Below are 24,889 nucleotides of genomic sequence, written 5' to 3'. Positions count from 1 at the left end.
GGCTAAACCTCTTTGACTCTCTGGGCCTCAGTCTCTCCTCTATGAGACACTAGACCAGATGGCCTTGGAGGCCCTTCCCATCCTGATACTTGAACAGGGAGGAGCCAGAGGCTGGAGGCGTCAGGAAAGGCTTCCAGAAGGAGACAGACCTGAGCTGGGCTTAGGGAGTGAACTAGGCTCCACGGATTCCACAAATCCATTTCTTAAATCCTGAGCCATGTCCTGGGTGAGGAGCTGGGGAACCGAGCCATGAACCACAGCCTCATTCTCAGAGCTCACTGCCTAGCCAGAGAGATAGACCTGTTGTGGAGGGGTCAGGCAAGGTGCAGGAAAAGGAAGAACAAACCTTAGATAAGACGCAGGAGCTAAACGTGGGGTCTGCAGAGCATCCTGGGGACATGAGAGGAGGTCCAGGCTGCCTGGGGTCATCAGGGGAGACAACTTCTTAGAGGAGCCAAGTTCCATGTGAGCATTTGCTAGGTGTAGGCAACAAGCCCAGGAGAGGAGGGACAGGGAGCCCCCAAGGTATAGGAGACTTGCTGTATCCAGGAAGTATGTTCCTTACAAGTGGATCCCACAGCTGGGACTCAGGATGGGAAAGGGAAGATGAAGCTGAGGGTTGACAGAGGTAAGGGCCTTGTTTCAGAGCCAAGGGGTTTGAGTTTTAACCTGAGGGCAGTATGGCCTCAAAAAGGGGGGACAGCCCTTTAGCTTGTGGGGCATAACAGGGTTGAGAGCTGGGATGTTTTAGAAACAGGGAAATCAATGAGGGTACAGGGCCATTTCCTTCGTTTGGCTATAAGCTTGACGCCTAGGGCATGGAAGCTTTTAAAGAACCTATGGAAATGGAGTAGAATTGGAAAAATAAATTAATTGGCTCCAAAATGCAAAAAGAAAACTACAGAATTAAAGTCGATAGATGTATAAATGCTTACAGAGCATAAATTATGCCAACTAGATAACTGGACCTCAACTTGCCTTGTAGAGTTATTTACAATTTATATTTAATGAAGACATTTTAACTTTTTTGATGTGATATGAGATGGGACCCATGGAAGTCTTTTTTTTTTTTTAATTGGAGTATAATTGCTTTACAATGTTGTGTTAGTTTCTGCTTCACAGCAAAGTGAATACACAGTATATACACAGCTATATGTATACAAATATCCTCTCTCGGGAAGTCTTTAAAGACTCTTCATTTGGGCAACATGTTGAGTTGGATTAGGTTTGGCTGTGAATGACAGAAAAAGCCTAAATAATAGTGGCTTTAAATGAGCTATATATGTATTTCTTCTTCTTCTTGTAAAAGTGAGCAGTCCAGGCTGGAATAGTAGTTCTGCTCCATCAAGTCCTCAGAGCCCCAGGCTCCATCTCATCTTGCTATTCTGTTCTCCTTAGCATGTGCCACTTTGTCCACAATGGCAGTGCCAGCTGCAGCCATTAGTCTGCATTCCAGCCTGCAGGAAGGAGGAAGAGAGGCACAGCCTCTCCTCACCGCCTCGCCAGAATTTAGGCAGGCTGGGAAGTAGTCTTCATTCTGGCTGTGTGTCCTGCAAAAGCCCAGATAGTCTATCACTTTGGAAGGAAGGGTGAGGATGCTAGGGGACCGACTACGAATCTGTGATAACACTCCAGAAAGAGAAGATGGAAGCTTTCACTAGAGCAGGGCGGATGGGCTGGAGAGGGGATTAAGGGAGAAGCTATTCAGCAGAACTATTTAAAAAGTGGAACCCCTCCACCCCCCAAATAAATGAATAAAAAATGGAATCCCCCAAACTTAGTAATGTTGGGGTTAGGGGATAAAAGGAATCGGCCTGGACGACTTCAGTACTCTTTCTAGGTTGGGAGACCTTGAGAGGTAGAGGCCCAGGAACTGGAGAGGGTTTGGGGGAGGGGAGTTCTACTTTGGAGAAACTGCAGGATCTGTGGGAGCTCTGGGATGGGAAAGGGAGGTTCGAACGTGGGGGGAGGGAAGAGGGTGGGGTCGGGGGAAGCTCTAACCTGGCTATCTCTCCCCCGCTCCGCAGTGCCGCCCACCATCAGCGTGCCCAAGGGCAGGGCCGTGGTGACTGTGCGCGAGGGCTCGCCAGCTGAGCTGCAGTGCGAAGTGCGGGGCAAGCCTCGGCCGCCTGTGCTGTGGTCCCGCGTGGACAAGGAGGCCGCGTTGCTGCCATCGGGGCTGCCCCTGGAGGAAACCCCAGACGGGAAGCTGCGGCTGGAGCGCGTGAGCCGCGACATGAGTGGGACCTACCGCTGCCAGACCGCTCGCTATAATGGCTTCAACGTGCGCCAGCGCGAGGCCCAGGTGCAGCTGAACGTCCAGTGTGAGTCCCACCGCCCCACCCAGACTACCGCCGAGCTGTCCCTCCCGGTCTCCTTCACCCCCACCCTCCATGTCCGACCAAACCCCTCCACTTACTGCTGGTACCCCAACCCCTCCTTGACTCCCGCGCTGTAGGACATGGAGGCCCATGACCCTTGCGGCACTTGTACCCCATCTTCATTCCCGGGGACACAGTGAGCAAAGAACTGATTTTGACAAGTGGAAATGAGAGTTTGAAGGAAGAAGGACCTTCAAGGGAACACACTGCCTCAGTGTGATGATGAGTTAACCTGTGCTGTGTGCTTAGTCGCTCAGTCGTGTCCGACTCTTTGCGACCCCATGGACTGTAGCCCGCCAGGCTCCTCTGTCCATAGGGATTCTCCAAGAAGGAATACTGGAGTGGGTTGCCACACCCTCCTCCAGGGGATCTTCCCAACCCAGGGATGGAACCCAGGTCTTCTGTATTGAAGGCGGATTCTTATTCTCCGAGCCACCAGGGAAGCCCGAGAGTTAACCTGCCATGTGTCAAGCACTGTTCTGAGTATCTTAATGCACTAACTTATCTAGTCCTTAACAGCTCTGTGTATAGATTCTATTATTCACCCATTTTTACAAATAGGGAAACTGGTGTCACACAGACATTAAGAAACTTTCCTAAGATCCCACAGCTATTTAGAGGCAGAGCTGGGCTTTGAACCTAAGCCATCTTGCTCCGGGGATCATGCTCTAAACCCTGACGTTGTGTTGCTTTTCATCACACGGGGTGAGGGGACCCTTTGAGGCACGAATAGAGGCCCCGTCTGGGAAGCTCGGCTGGAAGTTAAGGCGGGGAGGAGAAGGCATCTGCAGGTCGGGAGGTGTGGCTGTTGAGTACGCCGTGTGTGTCTGCCCTGAGACCCTTCCAGGCTGGGGGGGGTTGGGGAGGGGCGCGGGCGTAGGGGTGAATGCGTCGCCTCCCCGTGGGGCAGCTCTTCAGATCCTACCCGGTGGGGAGAGGCCCCGCTGACCGCCGCCCCCGCCCCCAGTCCCGCCGGAGGTGGAGCCCGGCTCCCAGGACGTGCGCCAGGCGCTGGGCCGGCCGGTGCTCCTGCGCTGCTCGCTGCTTCGAGGCAGCCCCCAGCGCATCGCCTCGGCTGTGTGGCGCTTCAAGGGGCAGCTGCTGCCTCCGCCGCCCGCCGTCCCCGTCGCCGCCGAAGCCCCCGACCACTCCGAGCTACGCCTCGACGCCGTCACCCGCGAGAGCAGTGGCAGCTACGAGTGCAGCGTCTCCAACGATGTGGGCTCGGCCGCCTGCCTCTTCCAGGTCTCGGGTGAGCGTCCCAGCAGCCCCGCCCACCCGGGCCCAGACCCCGCCCACTTCCATCCCCGCCCACTCCCGGCCTGGAGCTCCGCCCCTTCCGCTCACGTGCACCCGGTGTGTGCACCGGGTTTAGGCCCCCTGCCTTGTCAGGGCCCGGCCATGCCAGGTGTAGCAGGCCTCTTGGATCTAACCCGGACCTCTTCTCGCAGCCCTCCCCACTCCGCACGTCCACTCTAGCCTTCCCGTTTCAAGGCCCATTCAGACCTGGCCTCTGACAGCCCCACTCCTGTTAAAGCCTTCACCAGGCCTAGGCTTTGCGCCTCCAGAGCCCTTGGGTACTAGCCCTTGCCAGTTCTCACCACGCTCACGCCCAGCCTGTATGAGGCATAGGCTTCGCCCCTTCCAGCTCTCTGCTTACACTTGTTCGGGTAGTAGGCAGCGCGATCTTTCCAGCTGGGTCATCAATTAGGTTTAGACTCACCCGCTCAAGCCCTGGGTACTGCCCCATCTCAGCCATCACTCTTCAAGCCCCTCTTCCTTTGTCCTTGGCCCCCGAAGCTGCATATAGGGAATCTGTTCCTGACTGCAGGCCTGGTGTGAGGGGCCTGAGCCGTAGCTTGAGGGGATGGGAGAAGACGCCCCCGCTCGACAGCTTCTCTGGAACATGGAGGGTGGTGCTAGGCCAGCCAGCACACAGTTCCTGAACTGTCACTCTAGAGGTTCCGGCCTCTTGGCGCCCCAAAATCCCTTTCAGTCCCATGTCTTCAAGTCATTCGAGAGGGCACTTTGAGGCTGCAGCTGGGCAGAAAGGGCTGGAGGTCATGGTGAGAGCAGAGGGTAAAGGAAAGGAGCTGATGGGATTGCCGAATCACCCCATCTCCACCTCCTATGGGGAAAGCCAGCTCCCTGTCAGAAGTAGCGCCCCGAAGAGAGCCCAGATGTTCCTGTCCCCCATTTTACAGCACCCTGGCTCTCCCCACAGCCCCTGACTGGCCTGGTATCCCTTTAGCTCTTTTCTGGATCTCCTCACCCAACAGTGGGGGCTAGGACCACAGGTCACTGGCCACCTCCCCAGTCCTTCCCCACCCCACCCAGCCCTGCCAGCCAGAGGCCCCTGTGACATTTCCCACCTCCCCCCTCTCTCCTGTTCTCCCACACTTTCCTTGTCTCCCCACCTCTTGGTCTCTATCTCTCTTCCCTTCCTTCTGCCTCAAAATCCTTGACCTTTCTTGGTGTCTTCTCCCCACTGCTCTTCCCCTGTGTCTTCTCTAACATCTCTTCTCTGTGTCTCTCCATATTTCTCTTTTCTGGCCTTTCCTTGGTCTTTCCACTCCATCCTCACCAACACCACCTCTTGGATTCCCAATCTCCCTTTCCTCCTTCTTCCACCTTCCCTCCCACCCCATTCTCCCCAATCTCCTCTTCTCCCACCGCCTCCTCTCCTCACAATATTCCTTGTCTTTGTCTCCCTCCATCCTGCTCTCTGTTCTGCCCATCCTCTTCTGTCTCCCTCTCCTATACCTCCTCTCTCTGTGTCTCTCCCCACCACCCACCCTTCATGGCCCCGTGCCCCGCTCCCCACCCTCTCAGCCAAAGCCTACAGCCCGGAGTTTTACTTCGACACCCCCAACCCCACCCGCAGCCACAAGCTGTCCAAGAACTACTCCTACGTGCTGCAGTGGACCCAGAGGGAGCCTGACGCTGTTGACCCCGTGCTGAACTACAGACTCAGTGTCCGCCAGGTGGGCCGAGGGGGACAGGGGCCCAGGTGCAGGCTGGCCCTGGGAGTGCTTGTCAAGCCAGGGGAAGGGGTTGAAGACACATTGACCCTCTTATAGAAGGCTCTTCTGAGCCAGAGCCACAGTATTCTGGACACAGCAGCAGGAGCTGGGAGGCTCTAGGGACTTATCCCCGCTGAACCAGTGCTCTGTGCATGGCCCTGGGAATTAGGCAGGAGTCTGCTGGGTTCATGTGGGGGAAGGGAGCAGAGCCATTTCTGCTCACAAAACACAGAGTCTCCTCTTACATCAGAAGCTTAAAGCAGGAGCTTAAGTCTCACCCACAGGATGTCTAGGATGCAGGGCCAGAGCCACCCTGCTGGTCTCGTGTCCAGTCTCGTTCCATGCGGTTCCACCCAGCTAAGGGGTAGTTGGGTGGAGGGTAAGAGTGTGACCCCGGGGCAGACTGCCTAAGCTAAACATCAGTTCTGTATTAATTTGGGCAGGCTACATCTGTTTGGCCTCAGTTTCTTCATTTGTAAAATGGGGGTAGCTATAATATTCCACCTGATAGGGCGGTTATCTTGAGGATTAAACAAGTTAATAATCACATCGCATTTGGAGCAGTGCCTAGCATACATTAATTGTTCAATACTTGTTCATGTGTGTGTGCTCAGTTGTGTCTGACTCTTGCGACCCCATGTACTGTAGCGCACCAGGCTCCTCTGTCCATGGGATTCTCCAGGCAAGAATACTAGAGTGGGTTGCCATTTCTTCCTCCCAACCCAGGGATTGAATATCTCTTATATCTCATGCACTGGCAGGTGAACTCTTTACCATTGCCCCAAGACAGCCTGGGAGGAGGGGCATGGAAGGGGTGACTGCTCTGTCTTACAGATGAGGAAACTGAGGGCCCGGCTTCCTAGTTAGACCTTTGCTCTTTCTGCTCCTCAATGCTGCCCCCACAGTCACACCAGGGTCTGGGCAGGTGCTCAGGTGGAGGGCATGGCCTGTTGGGCATCTGGGACTTCCTGTATCTACAGTTGAATCAGCACAACGCCCTGGTGAAGGCCATCCCGGTGCGGCGTGTGGAGAAGGGGCAGCTGCTGGAGTACATCCTGACCGACCTCCGAGTGCCCCACAGCTACGAGGTCCGCCTCACGCCCTACACCACTTTTGGGGCTGGAGATATGGCCTCCCGCATCATCCACTACACGGAGCGTAGGTGGTGGTGGCAGCGGTGGTGGTGGGATAGGTGGGCCCATCTCATGCTCAGGGGACCCCTCATATTTCCCGCATGGTTCCTGAGCTTGGGGTTCCCCAATCTCCAGTGTCCTACTCTGTTACTGCAGGCCAGGTGCCTCTGGCCCCCAGTCCTGCTCTGGGGACCCTGTTTCCTGGTCCTAAGCCCAGGCACCCTCTACACAGCCCCACACCTTGGTTCTGACTTGATTTTCCTGCTTGCTTTCTCAGCCATCAGCTCTCCAAATTTGTCAGGTGAGATACCCCTGCCTACTTCTCCTTACCTTTAGGGTCACAAAGCTTCCCCTGGAAGGGGGGAAGGGACCCCCAAGAGATACCCAGAGAGAAAATAGCGTGGAGGCCCGCCATTGGCAGGAGAAGCAGGAGGGAGCAGGGCTGGGCTTGGAGATATTTGCATCTGGGATTTATTTTGGGGCTTAAAGGCTTGAAGGGAGGGTGGAGTCAAGAGGACATCTCTAACTCAGGGTCTTTTGTCCTCACTTAGCACCATTCACTGTCCCCAGAAGAAAAATGGAAAGATCAGGTTAATCCACCTTCTCTGTTCCCTGGGGCAGGGGTCCTTAATCTGAGATCCCTGGACTGACTGCCCCCCAAATGATCAGGGTGGGCCCATGAAACTGCAACCTGGAAGGGCCTACAAGTACTTCTTTATTTTCCCTAACTTCTTTCAGAAATTTAACATCCCCTTCAATGATGCATGTAGGAATATGGTGTAATCATTACCTGATTGACTTTGTCACCAGTGGAAATCCAGTGTTTTTACATCGCCTAAAAGTTGTTACAGCTATCTGTAAACATCATTTCCATTCATTAGTATTTCAAAACTACAGTACTTAGACTTAACACTAGATCTTGTGATTTAGTTAGATAATAGAGAAGCCCACTTATTATTATATCACGCATTTGTTTTTTGATGACCGTATTTCAGCATAATATGATTTCCTTTGTAACCCTATGCTTTTCATTTTATGCACCTAAATAATCTGCAATGGGGTCCTTAACTTCATTAGACATCAGAAGGGTTTGTGGCACCAAAAAGGTTAAGAAGTCCTGTTCCGGGAACAGATGTGTCAGGGGCCCTGTTGCCTGGTTTCTGGAGCCTTGGGATCCTGGGCCCACTACTTGGATGTTTGGGAACTGCCTAGGGGTTACCAGGAAGTTAAATCTGGATGAGGGCACCTGAGCAGGCTGACCTTCTTTGTCTTACTCCCTCCCCACCCTGCCCTGACTGCAGACAACACCTGCCACTTTGAAGATGAGAAGATCTGTGGCTACACCCAGGACCTGACAGACAATTTTGACTGGACCCGGCAGAATGCTCTGACCCAGAACCCCAAGCGCTCCCCCAACACTGGTCCCCCCACTGACATAAGTGGCACTCCTGAGGGTGAGGAGATGGCCTGCTGCTCCGAATGGAGGGATGCTTCAGGGAGGGGTCTAGCGCCGGGGAGCCCCAGTCTGAGGGGAGACACAGCCCTGCCTCAGGGAGCCCCAGTATGAGGGGAGCACAGCCCTGCATCAGGGAGTGCCAGTCTTAGGGGAGACACAGCCCCTACTCAGGGAGCCCCAGTCTTAGGGGAGACACAGCCCTGCCTCAGGGATCACCAGTCTGAGGGGAGGCACAGCCCTGCCTCAGGGAGCACCAGTCTGAGGGGAGACTCAGCCCTGCCTCAGGGAGCCCCACTCTGAGGGGAGACGCAGCCCTGCCTCAGGGAGCCCCACTCTGAGGGGAGACACAGCCCCTCCTCAGGGAGCCCCAGTCTGAGGGGAGACGCAGCCCTGCCACAGGGAGCGCCAGTCTGAGGGGAGACACAGCCCTGGCCTACGGAGCAGCAGTCTGAGGGGAGACACAGCCCTGCCTCAGGGAGCCCCACTCTGAGAGGAGACACAGCCCTGCCTCAGGGAGCCCCAGTCTGAGGGGAGACACAGCCCCTCCTCAGGGAGCCCCAGTCTGAGGGGAGACACAGCCCTGGGCTACGGAGCAGCAGTCTGAGGGGAGACACAGCCCATACTCAAGGAGCTCCAGTCTGAGGGGAGACACAGCCTTGCCTCAGGGAGCGCCAGTCTGAGAGGAGACACAGCCCTGCCTCAGGGAGCCCCAGTCTGAGGGGAGAAACAGCCCTGACTCAGGGAGCCCCAGTCTGAGGGAGACACAGCCCTGGCCTACGGAGCAGCAGTCTGAGGGGAGACACAGCCCATACTCAAGGAGCTCCAGTCTGAGGGGAGACACAGCCCTGCCTCAGGGAGCCCCAGTCTGAGGGGAGACACAGCCCCTCCTCAGGGAGCCCCAGTCTGAGGGAGACACAGCCCTGGCCTACGGAGCAGCAGTCTGAGGGGAGACACAGCCCATACTCAAGGAGCTCCAGTCTGAGGGGAGACACAGCCTTGCCTCAGGGAGCGCCAGTCTGAGGGGAGACACAGCCCCTCCTCAGGGAGCCCCAGTCTGAGGGGAGACGCAGCCCTGCCTCAGGGAGCGCCAGTCTGAGAGGAAACACAGCCCTGCCTCAGGGAGCCCCAGTCTGAGGGGAGACACAGCCCTGGCCTACGGAGCAGCAGTCTGAGGGGAGACACAGCCCATACTCAAGGAGCTCCAGTCTGAGGGGAGACACAGCCTTGCCTCAGGGAGCGCCAGTCTGAGAGGAGACACAGCCCTGCCTCAGGGAGCCCCAGTCTGAGGGGAGAAACAGCCCCTCCTCAGGGAGCCCCAGTCTGAGGGAGACACAGCCCTGGCCTACGGAGCAGCAGTCTGAGGGGAGACACAGCCCATACTCAAGGAGCTCCAGTCTGAGGGGAGACACAGCCTTGCCTCAGGGAGCGCCAGTCTGAGGGGAGACACAGCCCCTCCTCAGGGAGCCCCAGTCTGAGGGAGACACAGCCCTGGCCTACGGAGCAGCAGTCTGAGGGGAGACACAGCCCATACTCAAGGAGCTCCAGTCTGAGGGGAGACACAGCCCTGCCTCAGGGAGCGCCAGTCTGAGGGGAGACACAGCCCCTCCTCAGGGAGCCCCAGTCTGAGGGGAGACGCAGCCCTGCCACAGGGAGCGCCAGTCTGAGGGGAAACACAGCCCTGCCTCAGGGAGCCCCAGTCTGAGGGGAGACACAGCCCTGGCCTACGGAGCAGCAGTCTGAGGGGAGACACAGCCCATACTCAAGGAGCTCCAGTCTGAGGGGAGACACATCCTTGCCTCAGGGAGCGTCAGTCTGAGAGGAGACACAGCCCCTCCTCAGGGAGCGCCAGTCTGAGGGGAGACGCAGCCGCTACTCAGGGAGCCCCATTCTTAGGGGAGACAGAGCCCCTCCTCAGGAAGCCCCAGTCTGAGGGGAGACGCAGCCCTGCCTCAGGGAGCACCAGTCTTAGGGGAGATGCAGCCCCGCCTCAGGGAGCCCCACTCTGAGGGAAGACATAGCCCCTCCTCATGGAGCCCCAGTCTGAGGGGAGACGCAGCCCTGCCACAGGGAGCCCCAGTCTGAGGGGAGACAGCCCTGCCTCAGGGAGCGCCAGTCTTAGGGGAGACACAGCCCCTACTCAGGGACCCCCAGTCTGAGGGGAGACACAGCCCTGCCTCGGGGAGACACAGACCTGCCTCAGGGAGCACCAGTCTGAGGGGAGACAGACCTGCCTCAGGGAGCACCAGTCTGAGGGGAGACGCAGTCCTGCCTCAGGGAGCACCAGTCTTAGGGGAGACGCAGCCCTGACTCAGAGAGCGCCACTCTGAGGGGCGACGCAGCCGCTACTCAGGGAGCCCGATTCTGAGGGGAGACACAGCCCTGCCTCAGGGAGCGCCAGTCTGAGGGGAGACGCAGCCCTGCCTCAAGGAGCCCCAATCTGAGGGGAGGAGACACAGCCCCTCCTCAGGGAGCCCCAGTCTGAGGGGAGACTTAGTCCTGCCTCAGGGAGCCCCACTCTGAGGGGAGACACAGCCCTGCCTCAGGGAGACCCACTCTGAGGGGAGACACAGCCCCTCCTCAGGGAGCCCCACTCTGAGGGGAGACGCAGCCCTGCCACAGGGAGTGCCAGTCTGAGGGGAGACACAGCCCTGCCTCAGGGAGTGCCAATCTGAGGGGAGACACAGCCCTGGCCTACGGAGCAGCAGTCTGTGGGGAGACGCAGCCCTGTCTCAGGGAGCCCCAGTCTGAGGGGAGACACAGCCCTGCCTCAGGGAGCCCCACTCTGAGGGGAGACACAGCCCTGCCTCAGGGAGCGCCAGTGGAGGGGAGACACAGCCTTACCTCTGAGAGCCCCACTCTGAGGGGAGACACAGCCTTGCCCTCAGGGAACCCCAGGCTGAGGGGAGACACAGGCCCGCCTCAGGGAGCGCCAGTTTGAGGGGAGACACAGCCCTGCCGTCAGGGAGCCCCAGTCTGAGGGGACACACAACCCTGCCTCTGGGAGCCCCACTCTGAGGGGAGAGACAGCCCTGCCTCAGGGAGCGCCAGTCTGAGGGGAGACACGCTCCTAACCTACTAGACTGGGAAGAAGAGAAGCAGCCAGAAAGCTAAGAACTCACAAGTCCTGGCCCAGAGTCCTGTGCTGTGCTGAGGCAGGGAGGACAGATTGGGGTGGTGTGAGGCACCTGGGATTCAGATAGGTGATAGAAGGGCAGAAAGGAGTCAGGTGGAAAGGGGACTGGGAAGGCTGAGGAGGAGAGTGTTGGTACATCTCCCCTTCTCTGAAGGCTACTACATGTTCATTGAGACGTCAAGGCCCCGGGAGCTGGGGGACCGTGCGAGGTTGGTGAGTCCCCTGTACAACGCCAGCGCCAAGTTCTACTGTGTCTCCTTCTTCTATCACATGTATGGAAAGCACATCGGTGAGTTGAAGGACCAGGGAACCTGCCCGAGTGAGTGCTGCTGCTGGGAGGGGGCAGGGGTCCACCAGAAGCTGGGGACTGGTCTGCCTAAGGCCTGGGCTTCCCAACTCGGCCAGATCACAGGGAGTGTGATTGTAGAGAGTGTGAGCAGAATCTGGGCAAGAGGAAGGTCCAGAGAACCAGCTTGTCTGAGATAATCAAGATAAGACTTGAGATAATCAAGTCTTCCTGAGTCTGCAGAGAAAATGGCTTCAGCAGGATGAGGTGGAAATCTTAGAGGGGATGGAGAAGTCAGCTAAGAGGCTGCATATATTGAGTGCCTGCCAGGTGACTTTCTGGATGCTCTGCATCTGTGGTCTCATTAACACTCACAGCCACTGAGTGAGTGAGGTATTACCATATAAACCAGAGAGGTTACGCATATGCCCAAGATCACACAGCAGCCCAGTTCTGCTGACTCTCCCAAGCCCTAAACACAGGGTTGGAAGGGAGCTGATTTGTGAGCAGTGAGGGGAAGTCCTACTTCCTATGCACAACCGTGAACCCAAGAAGTGTGCCCTTCGGGAAGAGACGGCTCTGGTAGGAGCGTCACATTAGTCAGTGAACTTGTCCATTCAACCGTCACCTCCAGGCGTCCTGCTCTGTGCCTGGCTTCGGGTACTTCAGAGAACAGGATGGACAGGTTCCTCATCCTCTTGGTACCTCCAGTCAAGTGGGAGAGACAGACATGAAATAACTCGTTGCGCCAGGTAGAATTTAGCGACCACTGTGATGTGTGTCTGCAACAGCAGGACGGGGGTCGATGCAGCTGATAACAGGGAGACTTGACTGACTCTAGGGACCTGATTATGGAAGACTGCTGAGGAAGTGACAATTTTAATTTTCTTTGTTTACGTATTTACGGGAAAGGTAATGTCTTTTGCACAAGTCAAAAGGTACATAATGAGAGTCCCCTTGCCATCCCAGTCCTCCTGCCACCTAGAGTGCCTCTCCAGAGGCAATCAAGGTACTGGATTTGAGGGGGGGCGGCACACTTCCAGAAATGCTTTATGTGTATAGAAGCCAGTACACATGTATCCTTTTTCCCCACATTTTATATACTGCGTTCTGTGCCTCTTGACAATCATGCCCTAAGAGGTCACAGAAATCTTCACTGTTCTTCTTGGCTTCACAGCAGGGGAAGTGACTTTAACCAAGTGTAGACCTAAAGGCTCATTGTGAAGTGTCCACAGCTGAAGCAATGGGTCAGGCTAAACTGATGAACCAGAATAAGGGGGATAGGACCTTCTGCAGCCGCTGGAGCCCTCCAGGCTCTCTGCACAAGCCAGTTCATTCGTGACTGAGTCTGGACTTTGTGAGAAGCTTCCTGTGAGATAGGTGGGGGTGGGGATGAGCGGGACCACATTGCCCACCTAGAGTAACCAGTTCAAACCAATCCTGGTTTGCCCCAGCCTTTCCTACCTTTAGCACTAGAAGTCCCACATCCCAGGCAAACCAAGACAGGTGGTCATTTTGTCCTCAGCTCAGGAGAAGCACGGGGAACCCAGCTGGCAAGAAGAGCATGTTGGATACAGGAAGGCCCTGGGAGATTAAGCTTTAAGAGCTGGGGTGCCTGGGAGCAGAGAAAGCCCTGAGGGAGCTGTCTGTGTTCCAGAGCTTTCTAGGTGTCCCCCAGTAGGTGGGACAAACACCAATCATTGAAAACTCCTGGGAGGCAGACCTGAATTCTACCTGAGGAAGATGCTATAAGCACCAGATCTGCCCAGCAAAGGAGTCCGCTATTCTGTCCCTGGGTAGGAGGAGCGTCTAGCAGGGGTGCTGTGGAGGGGACCCCTGTGCCAGGTAATGTTACTCCCCCGCTCAGCCCTCTTCCCTCACTGTCTTCTCCAGGCCTCCCACACCTGGTCCGCCCCTGCCTGCTTCTCTGATCTCATTTTCTGCCGCTCTCCCGTGACTCCACTCAGCTCAAGCACACTGATCTCCTTGCTTTTCTTTTATATTTGAGGCAGGTTCCTTCGTGCCTTAGAGGCCTTTACTTGTGATGTTTTCCCTGACCTGAAATGTTCTTCCCCCATCATTCAGGTCTGCTTGGAGAGGTCCCTGACAGCCCCACGTAAAACACTTTTCCATCCCTTTCCTGTATTATATTCTTTATTGTGGTTTCCACCCAACGAGCATAAGCTCCAGGAAGCAGGGTTCTTTGTCTTATTCATGGATGTGTCCCTGGTGTCCAGAACAGAGCCTGCTCAATTAGGTGAATGAGTGAATGAAAGGGAGGTAGTGGAGCCTGGATTTGATGACCCCTGAGGTAACTTCTAACTCTGAGATGCTATGAAAGTCCCTTTTCAGTCCTGATGACAGTCATAGAAAGTTCTTCATTGAGCATTCAAATACTGAGAGCAGGTAGCAGTTTGATGGGAGCTTTCCCTGTGGAATCAAATGAGAGAAGATGAGAATCCCAGTAACTACCACTCCACAGAGTGGGGAGTGCTCTGGGCAAGGGGAGCTACAGTTTAAGGCCTCAGAATTCACAAGTAGCACAGAGGGCTCCCACCTCCAACCTGGGAAGAATTCCTGGAAGAGGTGGTGTTTCAGAAAGACCTTGAAACACAAAAAGGATTTGGTCAGGGGAACATAGTAGGGGAGGGCATCTCAAGCAGTGGGAACAGACCCTGGCAAAACCCAGGGTCTGCAAAGCTGGACTATGTCCAGGCTGCAGACTGTAGCTCAGTTCAGCTCCGGAGGTGACAAAGAAGAACATAGTGAGCAGGCGCCCTTAGGGCTCTGGCTGAGCCTGTGAAAGGCTGTCAGGAAGAGGGGAGATCTTGGAGCTGGTGGAATGACCAGGGAAGGGGGCAGAACTTCAGTTTTGGTTTGAGCAGTGAAAAGGTGGGGTTCTCCCATTTGAGTCCTTGGAACAGGGTGGTGAAAGAGGAAGGAATAGTTTGAAGATTGAGGCTAGACCCTGGGGATTCGGGGATTGGGATAGGAGAAAAATCTCCAAGAAGGGGGAAGAGAGGGAGTTCCCCTTGGGGGCTGGTGAGAAACCCAAAAGGCACTGGGGCTTGGGCCCTGCCTATGCCAGTGTGGCTCCTCCCAGCCCTCTGGGTGCTGGCTGCAGCCCTCTGAGGGCCCCGTCTGCTGGCAAGGGTCCCCACAGGCCTGGGATCTTTGGGGTGTTCCTCCCCCAGGCCCAGGCCTGCTGCTGGGGTGGGGTGGGCATTTCCTGCTGTCCTGGTCCCTCCTTTCCCCACCCCTCCCACCCCACCTGGCAGCTCCAGGCACCAGCTGTCCCCAGACCTTGTGTCTCGCTGACTCTTCTTGGTCCAAGCCAACTCCTTTGCTCTCAGGCAGGTAACATTTGGTGGCCCTCCCCCACCGGGGGTCTGTCTATCTGGTGTCACAGATGGTGTGGCATTGTCTGTGGTCAGTGCCATGGAAATGCCAGGCACCAGGTGCCACCTAAGATTGATTCCCCTTCCCTCCGAGCCAGGTCTTCATGTCACAGGGGGCTCGAGATAGGCTGGCAGCACCAGTGAAGGGGCACCCCCTTGTCTGGGTGCTCCTTGCCAAGGCTGGATCCACTCTTCCTTTTTCCAGTGCCTGTTAGCACCTCCACAATTCCAGGCCCCTGGGTCTGTGGGCAGAGGGGCTCAGCACCCCCTAGGTTAATACCTTCAAAATTTCACATTTTACCACAGCTATGTAGCACATACACTAATACTTTTCTTTAAGTCACCTCCTTTTTTCTTAGCTTTGTCCTAAGCATCAATATTAGAGAAGTTGTGGATTTGAAGCGCTCACTTTATTCACCTCTTAAAACATAAGTATTACATTTTTATTGAGGTATAATTGACATTATATTAGTTCCAGATGTACAACATTATGATTTGACATTTGTGTATATTGCAAAATAATTGCTACAATAAGTCTAGTTAATATCCATCACCAGAATATTTTTTCCTTACGATGAGAACTTTTAAGATCTACTCTCTTGGCAACTTTCAAATATGCAATACAGTATTAGTAACTGTAGTCACCATTACATTACATCCCCAGGACTTATTTTATAATTGGAAGTTCAACACTTTTTAGTTTCTTCACCCATTTCACCCACCCGCCACCCTTCAAGTGTTAAATTTTTAAACTTGGTTCCTGTACCATCAGGGGATTCACTGGTGGTGCTAGTGGTAAAGAACCCACCTGCCAATCCAGGAGACATAAGAGACGTGGGTTCGATTGCTGTGTTGGGAAGATCCTCTGGAGAAGGTAATGGCAACCCATTCCAGTATTCTTGCCTGGAGAATCCCCACAGACAGAGGAGCCTGGCGGGCTACAGTCCATGGGGTTGCAGAGAGTCAGACATGACTGAAGCAACTCAGATCAGATCAGATCAGATCAGTCGCTCAGTCGTGTCCGACTCTTTGCGACCCTATGAATTGCAGCACACCAGGCCTCCCTATCCATCACCAACTCCCGGAGTTCACTCAGACTCATATCCATCGAGTCAGTGATGCCATCCAGCCATCTCATCCTCTGTCATCCCCTTCTCCTCCTGCCCCCAATCCCTCCCAGCATCAGAGTCTTTTCCAATGAGTCAACTCTTTGCATGAGGTGACCAAAGTACTGGAGTTTCAGCTTTAGCATCATTCCTTCCAAAGAACACCCAGGGCTGATCTCCTTCAGAATGGACTGGTTGGATCTCCTTACAGTTCAAGGGACTCTCAAGAGTCTTCTCCAACACCACAGTTCAAAAGCATCAATTCTTCGGTGCTCAGCCTTCTTCACAGTCCAACTCTCACATCCATACATGACCACAGGAAAAACCATAGCCTTGACTAGATGAGCCTTTGCTGGCAAAGTAATGTCTCTGCTTTTGAATATGCTATCTAGGTTGGTCATAACTTTCCTTCCAAGGAGTAAGCGTCCTTTAATTTCATGGCTGCAGTCACCATCTGTAGTGATTTTGGAGCCCAGAAAAATGAAGTCTGACACTGTTTCCACTGTTTCCCCATCTATTTCCCATGAAGTGGTGGGACCGGATGCCATAATCTTCGTTTTCTGAATGTTGAGCTTTAAGCCAACTTTTTCACTCTCCACTTTCACTTTCATCAAGAGGCTTTTGAGTTCCTCTTCACTTTCTGCCATAAGGGTGGTGTCATCTGCATATCTGAGGTTATTGATATTTCTCCCAGCAATCTTGATTCCAGCTTGTGTTTCTTCCAGTCCAGCGTTTCTCATGATGTACTCTGCATAGAAGTTAAATAAACAGGGTGACAATATACAGCCTTGACGAACTCCTTTTCCTATTTGGAACCAGTCTGTTGTTCCATGTCCAGTTCTAACTGTTGCTTCCTGACCTGCATACAGATTTCTCAAGAGGCAGGTCAGGTGGTCTGGTATTCCCATCTCTTTCAGAATTTTCCCCAGTTCTCAGCATAGCATAATGACTGGTATCTACCATTATATGGACAGAGGAGTCCTTGGGGTTGCAAAGAATCAGACACAACTGAAGCAACTTAGCACACACTTACCTCCAGAAATCAATGCAGTAGCATCATATACCACCAAGTGTGTGCACTGTGTGCTTTGGGAATCTTGCTTTGTGTTCAGACTTGGGCCCCAGTGTCCTAGGACAACTCTCCTGCCTAGAGGAGGAAGGGTGTGTGTGGGTGTGTTCCAGGGTGGGGGGGAATTACTGATTAGGAAGTAAGGGAAGTCATGAGAGAAACTTTGCCAATTGTCTTGATGAACGGAAGCCGTGCTGCTGTCCTCTCTCTGTCCCACGCTGAGGTCCCCTCTGGGATGACAGGATGCTCACCAGTCTGCAGTGGGGAGAAGGTCCCGTCCAGTGGGGGCAGTGCTGCAGGCCCTGGTAGGGAGTCGAGGGTGGTGAATGGGGAAAGCAGAGAGTGGCCACTCACTGCCACCTCTCCTCACGCCCGACACAGGCTCCCTCAACCTCCTGGTGCGGTCCCGGAGCAAAGGGGCCCTGGACACGCATGCTTGGTCCCTCAGCGGCAATAAGGGCAACGTGTGGCAGCAGGCGCATGTGCCCATCAACCCGAGCGGGCCCTTCCAGGTGAGTCACCCGGGCCTGCCTCTGCTTACAGCTCTCCCGGCCTGGGGCAGGCTCCCGGGAGCTGAGGAGGGAAGCATGCAGGGATGGGGGGACCTTCCTGGGAGACAGAGGGTAAAGGCTGGGAGCAGAACCTCCCTCACCACGCTGCCTGCTCTCTGATCCCACTCCAGATTATTTTCGAGGGTGTCCGAGGCTCAGGCTACCTGGGGGATATCGCCATAGATGACGTCACCCTGAAGAAGGGGGAGTGTCCCAGGAAGCAGATGGATCCCAATAAAGGTGCAGGGCAGAAAGTGGGTGGGGGGCTCCTTTGTCAGGGGAGGTGTTGGTGCCTGAATTGGGGTTCCAAGTGGCGGGGTGATGGGGTGCATGTGTTGGTAGCTGTGGAAACAGGTACTGGTGTGTTTGGTACCCACCTCGGGCCCCACCCTGGTTCAGGCTGTGGGCTGCGTGGACAGTGAGACGACCAGACCCTCCTGTGAACTAAGCTTACGGTAGCAGCATCTGTGTCTGGGAACGTCTCTCTGTATGTATATGTGTGTGTCCAAGTGTGAACCTGTACCCCTTCCCACACTGGGGCCCAAGTGTTTGCAATAATATCAGTTCGAGGTTACCAAGAAATTACTACATTCCAGGCGAGGTGCAGATACCTGTATATGTATGGTCTCATTCATTCCTCACCACAGTCCTCTGGAGTGGCTCTTCCACTCATTTTATTTTTATTTTATTTTTACTTTATTTATTTTTGTCATTCCCCATTTTCTTTTCTGTTTTTGGCCACATCACAAGGCATGTAGGATCCGTAGTTTCCCAACCAGGGATTGAACCCCTGCCTCCTGCGGTGGAAGCGTGGAGTCTGATCTGCTGGGTGACCGGGAAAGTTCCCTGTTAGACTCATTTTATAGATGAGGAAGCTGAGGTCCCTGAGGTCGAATGAATTGCTCTGTGTCTTCCTTAGTGAGCCACAGGCCAGGATTTGGACCCAGCAGGCAGAGTTAACCCCACCTCACATCTTGCAAGTGTGTCTATGTGTACAGAGCGGGGCAGAGGAACGACCCTCGCATGGCTTGCCTGCCCGCCTGCTCCTCCCTGGCCCTGCCGAGCTGACCAGAGCCTCGGCCTGTGTCCCTTCTCTCTCCCATCACAGTGGTGGTGATGCCGGGCAGTGGAGCCCCCCGCCAGCCCCTCCCACAGCTCTGGGGGCCTGTGGCCACCTTCCTCTTGGCGTTGCAGAGATGATGAGAGCTGCGTGGCCCGCCCCCACCCCGCCCCCCCGGCACACCAAAGTGTCCGCATCGTACCAAAGACTGACCCCACGCCAGCCGGGGTGCCCAGGGGCAGGGCCGCCTGCCCAGGAGGGGGCCGGCGTCGGCCGTGAGGAGGAGCAGAGAACAAGGACAAAGGCCCAACACTGAGGCCCCGGAGACGGTTGTTCGACACACGCACACACCCACACTCACACACACAGAGATATATTAAAGCACAAGTTTCTATCCAACCTGCCAGCACCTTCTTTACTGCAGAGACAGGGGACTCTCCTGAATGACGCCCGCCCCCCAGGGACCTCAGCGCCATGTGGTTCTTGTCGGGGCTGCAGCCGCAGCGTGTTTCTGCCCTTCGTCTGGCCCCGACTCCAGGCTCAGCTCAGCCCAGTGGCTTCCCCAGCAGGAGCCAGAAGGGGAGTGGGCATAGGAGCTCTGACCTGGGCGGGACTCTGGGACTCCCTGGGATGGAGGAGGCCAGGGTCGGAGGGGCCCTGAGGAACTCTGTGAGCTGTGTGGATGACACGAAAGATGAGGCACTAGCTGCATGGAACCCTGTTCCCAGAGTGAAGGCCAGATGCTGGAGAGACCAGGTCACCCCCAGCGCCTGGCCCATTCACTCCTGGGGTGTCATATCCACGCCCTCCCCCACCACCACCACTGTGCCCCCTTTGAAAGGAGCCAGTGCAGGGTCTTGGGCCTGGGCAGTCTGAGGACTGACCCCTCCCCACCTTCCCCTCCCACTGCACCCCCACCCCACAAGCAGCTGGCTTCCTGAGAGCACAGCCCCCACCCTGGTCATGGGCCTAAACTCAGCCTCCCCCCGCCAGCCCCCACTGCATCCCCAGGAGCCAGGGGAGGGGTGGTGGCCGAGCCATTTTCTGGGCTGAGGTTTGACTTTGAGAGGAGCAGGGAAGTCCCGCCTTTATGATTTCATGCCTGCATGTCGGGCGCTGATTTAGAGGTAGAGTGAATCTTCTCTGTTTCTTATATCCCTGCTGTGAACGGGTGCTCTGGGCGGGGTGTGTGGGGGGCTTCCCTGTCCTCCTCCACCGCAAAGCAGGGTCTGGCTGTCTCTTCCTTCTCTACCCAGGGTCAGTGAAGGAGCAGGGTTTGTCGATGGCCTGAGGGGACAGTTGCTGGTCACCATATTCCCTGGGAGTTGAGGCTTATGCCCCCAAACTGAAAAGAGGCTCCATGCCCTTGCTTGAGTTGGGGGGCTGAAATGGGCATGAGGGGACCTAGACCTCCCCCTCACCGTCACCCCTGAGCCCCCCTCCCAGCTGTCCATGGGACAGAAGAGGCCCAGCCCTTTTCAGGGTGGACTGTTACGCATGTGTGCGTGTGGCCGTGTGTGTGCGTGTGTGTGCACATGTGAGCACGTGTGGACCCATCTGTTGCCTGTGTATCACTGTGGTGGGTACATCTCTGGCAGGAGTGTGTGCAAATATACATCTGTGTGTGCAGTTATCTGTATGTGAGGCTGGGTCTCACCCCACTCCGTGAGTGCCTCCGGATGTCAGCACGTCCGTCATTATGAAGGAATGTTTCTGGAGCGTTGGCCAAGTATGCCACTTTAGCCCTATTGTGTAGTCTCGAGAGCCCTGCCGCCACCTGAAGTTCTACCTTTTATCCCCGACGGGAGACAAAACTTACAGATGACCCTGTGGAAATGAAGGCCACTTTGGTGGAGGAATCACGGAGCTCCTCCTGGAGCATTTGGTGGGAACAGCTGCAGATGAGAGGCAGCACTGCAATGCCAGGAGGCAGGCAGGAAACCAAAGCAAACGTGCCCATCTCTTCTCTGCCAGGCCTGAGTTATCATCATCACCAACAGCGGGTGGGTGGCCAGGCCAGGGCTGGAGTGGGGCCTCCTGATACCCGACCAGCAGGGCTGCCTTCCCGGCCCCACCAAGGCCTGTCCTAGATGAGTGTCTCCAGGTTTCCAGAGCATGCTTCCATCGCGTCTCTGGGTGTTGTTTAATGGTCCCATCTGTGCAGGGTCTGCTGCCCCAACTAGACTGTGAGCTCCTCCTCTGAGCCTTCCAGCCCTCCCCCGACCCATCCCCACCTCATACCCAGCACAGTTAGGCCTGTTACAGAAATCTCTCAGATTTGCCCAGCGGGATGGATTATAGAAATCGGTGGTTCCCGGCCTGGCTGCAGAATAGAGTCATCAGAGGGTCTTTTAGGAATCGCCAATGCTCAGGGCCCCCTCCAGAGTGCCAGTTTAATTGGACTGGAGTGCAGCCCGGCATCAGGAATGTTTAAAAGCTCCTCAGGAGAACCCAAGAGTGGGGACCACTGACCTATCCCCTGCCAGCTGCCTCCTCCGTGCCCTGGTGAGGTGGGTGCTGAACATTCAGAGCACTTGCTCCTTGGGGTTCCGTGGCGCCCCGTGTCTGCTGCCCTCGGATGACCTTTGAATACATCTGTCCCCGGCTCTGATTGCTCCGTGATGGGGAGCTGGTCTCCCTCCCTCACCTCCACATCTGTAGAGCTGAATACAGAAAAGGGACTTGGTGTATGTCAGCTGAGCTGAACCTCCCACTCATGGCCCCTGAGTTCAGGTCTCTTTGGAGAGAGGGAACATCTGGGTCACACGGACAGAGAGTGCAGCGGGGGTAGAAATGGGGAACCGCCAGAGGGAGGTCGGGGTGGACGGTGGGAACCCTAACTGGAGGGTGGCTTGACCTGGGCTCACAGAGCGCCCGAGGGGGCCGCTGAGGTCCTTGGTCCTCACCTGTCTGCGTGTCCCAGCAGATCTGTAGGGGATGTGGGTGTTAGTGTGTGCTGATGTGAGCAGTGTGTGATGTGTGCACCTAGGGGTGTGGTAGCCTCTGTGCGTGTGCATGTGTGTGCGTGTGTGTGTATGCATGCGTGCGTGTGTGTGTGCATGTGTATGAAGGGTCTGCAAGGAATAAGTATCAGCACGTGTCCCCGTGGAACTTGTGAGTCAGCACCTCTGTGCCAGCATCACCTGTGTCGTGTGTCTTTGTGTGCCAGTGAGTGTCAGCATCCGTGTGTTGGTAAGTGGCCCACGAGGACCCCCAGCCTGGGGGAGACCAGACTGGCTGGATCCAGTGCATCTCCCCAGTGGCAGTCTCGCCCTCTGGGTCAGGGTGGCTGAGGCATTTTGTGGCCTTAAAATGGGGGGTCCAGGATCTGTCCTCAGGGTGTTGGGGTCCTTCACCCCTGACCCCTCCAGGTTGGTGTCTGGGGGATAGAGGGACTCCTGGGGCCAGGTGCGGTCTGGGTGGGAGAGAGGGAGTCTCAGCTTGGCTGGCCTGCCCTTGGGACCACAGACGGCCTCCCAGGGCGTGGAGCTAAGCCTGCTGACCAAGCCCCGTCCTGCTGGGACACGACATCCGCCTCTGCTCTCTCTGGGACGCCTGACTCCTCTTTCTCATTCACTTTCCCCTCTGTGCTCAGTGAAAGCCCCAGGCTCAGGCCATCAGTGCTGGGAAGGGCCTCAGGGGCCCAAACTCCTCACGGGACAAATGAGAGTGAAGCCCAGGGCAGGTGGGGAGGACTTGGCCCAGCTCACATAGCCAGCTGAGGTGGAGCCAGCCTTAGAAGCCAGGCACCGCAACCCTGGGGCTGTCACACCTGTGGCCGCTGCCCTGCCAGGCAGCCAGGAGGAACTTGGTCAGACAGCCCTGTCTCTGGGTGCTGCTGCAGATGTTACAGCTGTTACTGGGCCCTGCGCTGGGAAAGGGACTGCCTCCCTGCCCTAATTCTGGCCTCACATCCCAGGCCACAGCCTCTCCTGCCCCAGGTCAGGCCTGGCTGCCACACAGAGGCTGCCACCACCCCTGCCCACACTGGCTATAGCTGCTGCCTGCCCCCCATCCCCCCCCGGCCCCGCCCAGGCTCCCACATAAAGGGGCTCTGTCTCCCTTCTCTGTCCTCACGTGAACCTGGGCTGGGAATGAAGGTCCGTGTGCCCTGGTGTCCTCGTCCTGTTGACGTTCCCCCTAAGGATGGGGGAAGCCTGGGGGAGAAAGGATAATCCTTGTGTTTTCTTCTCTGGACAGCTCAAGGAGGAGAGGGGGGTACTTCCAGGGTCTGTCTTCAGGAATGGGATGGCCGAGTCTGCCCTGGAGAGTCACCACTTGAGTTTCTGGGCTCAGGGAAGCCCGCCTCAGTTCCAAAGGCAGGCTCGTACCCCTCTCTGTTGTCTCAGTGCTGCTGTGTACCCCTACGAGAGGATGTATGTGTGTGTGAGAGAGAGAGGGGATGTAAGAGTGTATGTGTGAGGGTGTGTGTTGGGGCAGAAGGATCCCACTTTTCCTGGGGATCCCTTGACCCTTAGAGCTGGAAGGGACCTTAGGAGCCACTTAATCCAGTGCCCCCACTGAACAGGTGAGAAAGCTGAGGTCCAGAAAGATGGCCCTTGCCCCCCACCACCCCCTCTCCTCCTGTTTCCTGCCTTCATTTCCAAGGGGCCCCCCCTGGGAATGCTGTGCCTCCTGGCACGCCCCCTACCCCCAGCCACCCACGTAATCATCATCTCAGTCCAACTCTGCTGGCCCGTCTGCCCTGGTGGCCTCTGAGCACCCTTCCTGCCCCAGGGCAGGCAGCTCACCAAGGCCTTTATCCCCAACCCAAGAGAAAGCCCAGGAGAAGGAGGGGACTGTCCCAGCCCTGAGGCCTCGAGGACTCGGGAGAAAGCCAGCCCCTCCATGCCCAGGCCCACCCCCACCACCACGGTAAAAGCACAACTGGAGACCCTCATTCACGGGTGGAATGGAGCGGGGTTGTTTCAGTCACACGACTCCGTCCTCACCCCTTTGCCTTGCTCTCTGTCTCCACCCCAGCCTCTGCCCCCATTTTGTTCCCTGTTCACCCCATGCCCCAGCCCCACCCCCAAATGTAACCTCTAGTTGCGGACGCGGTTGTTTCAATCAATAAAGCTGCAGTGTTCTAGCCTCTGGGGTCAGGCTGTGTGTGTTTGGCGGCAGGTGAGCCAGGCCTGGAGCAGGTGTGGGTGGGAGGCCAGGGATCCTGCTTAGGCCCCTTCTTCCCTTTGGCACCTGATTTCATGGATCCTGCTCTGTGGTCTGGACAGTGGGGGCCTGCTCCTTGGTCTCTAGTTAACCAGTTAACTTGGGTGCCCTTGTTTATTAATTCCTTCCACAAATGCTAGGTAAATGCTACCTTTATGGGAGCTCCTGTTTAGTGGGGGAGATGGACAATAAGCTCATTAAATACACTGGAAAATGTATCCTTATGAACACAATTAGTGCTGTGATGGGGAACTGGTGTTGTGAAAAAAAGGTAAGAGGCGGGTGTTATTTGGGTTAGAGCTTCAGAGAAGACTCCTCTGGAGAAGAGACACTTAGAAGACACCTAAAGAAGGATAGGAGTTTGCATCTGGGGACAGAGGGAATCTTCCAAGCAGGAAACAGAATATGCACAGACCAGGAGGGGTGAGAAAACTTAGAAGACTCAGAACTTGCCTGGTGGTCCAGGGTTGGGAGTCCTCCTGCCAGTTCAGGGGACACAGATTTGATCCCTGGTCTGGAAACTAAGATCCCACATGCTGCAGGGCAACTAAGCCTGCGAGCCACAATTACTGGAGCCTGTGTGCTCTGTAACAAGAGAAGACACCACAGTGAGAAGCCCGAGCATCTCGAGGAAGAGTGGCCTCCGCTCGCTGCAACCAGAGAAAGCCTGCGCTCAGCAACAGCAGTCCATGGGGTCGCTAGGAGTCGGACACGACTGACGACTTCACTTTCACTTTTCACTTTCATGTATTGGAGAAGGAAATGGCAACCCACTCCAGTATTCTTGCCTGGAGAATCCCAGGGACGGGGGAGCCTGGTGGGCTGCCGTCTATGGGGTCACACAGAGTTGGACATGACTGAAGCAACTTAGCAGCAGCAGCAGCAACAAAGACCCAGCACAGCCAAAAAAAAAAAAAAAAAAAACCCAAACTTAGAAGGGTCAAGGAAAGGGAAAGAAGCCAAAGAAAGAGAAATAAAGTTACCACACTACCTGTACCAACGCTGCCCTTTCCCTGCCTGGCACTCCTCCCCCACCCCCAATCTCTGTGTTCCTGTCCTGCCCCAACGCCCCACTCTGCACTCTATCTGGAACTGCCTCCCTTATTCACCTCCAGTTAACT

General features: G+C 55.8%; 1 protein-coding gene across 2 annotated transcripts in view; it reads left to right on the top strand.

The window, feature by feature from the left end:
• The window catches only part of MDGA1 (MAM domain containing glycosylphosphatidylinositol anchor 1), a 64,583-nt gene extending 45,588 nt beyond the window's left edge, over positions 1-18,995 (top strand). Inside the window, exons 8-17 of one of the 2 annotated variants that reach the window (XM_061398065.1) lie at positions 2,028-2,324; positions 3,349-3,633; positions 5,214-5,365; positions 6,385-6,562; positions 6,815-6,838; positions 7,839-7,991; positions 11,281-11,415; positions 17,367-17,497; positions 17,668-17,776; positions 18,645-18,995. In XM_061398065.1, the coding sequence (XP_061254049.1) occupies positions 2,028-2,324; positions 3,349-3,633; positions 5,214-5,365; positions 6,385-6,562; positions 6,815-6,838; positions 7,839-7,991; positions 11,281-11,415; positions 17,367-17,497; positions 17,668-17,776; positions 18,645-18,736 (1,556 nt within the window). In that variant the 3' untranslated portion in view covers positions 18,737-18,995. The remainder of the gene's footprint in view (positions 1-2,027; positions 2,325-3,348; positions 3,634-5,213; positions 5,366-6,384; positions 6,563-6,814; positions 6,839-7,838; positions 7,992-11,280; positions 11,416-17,366; positions 17,498-17,667; positions 17,777-18,644) is intronic. The other variant, XM_061398066.1, reaches the window with a different exon arrangement.
• Positions 18,996-24,889: the final 5,894 nt, after the last annotated feature.

Source organism: Bos javanicus, chromosome 23 (genome assembly GCF_032452875.1).
Source record: "Bos javanicus breed banteng chromosome 23, ARS-OSU_banteng_1.0, whole genome shotgun sequence".
In the NCBI taxonomy this organism is placed as follows: domain Eukaryota; kingdom Metazoa; phylum Chordata; class Mammalia; order Artiodactyla; family Bovidae; genus Bos; species Bos javanicus.
Note: the sequence above shows the minus strand (reverse complement) of the source record. Positions and strands in the feature narration are given on the sequence as shown.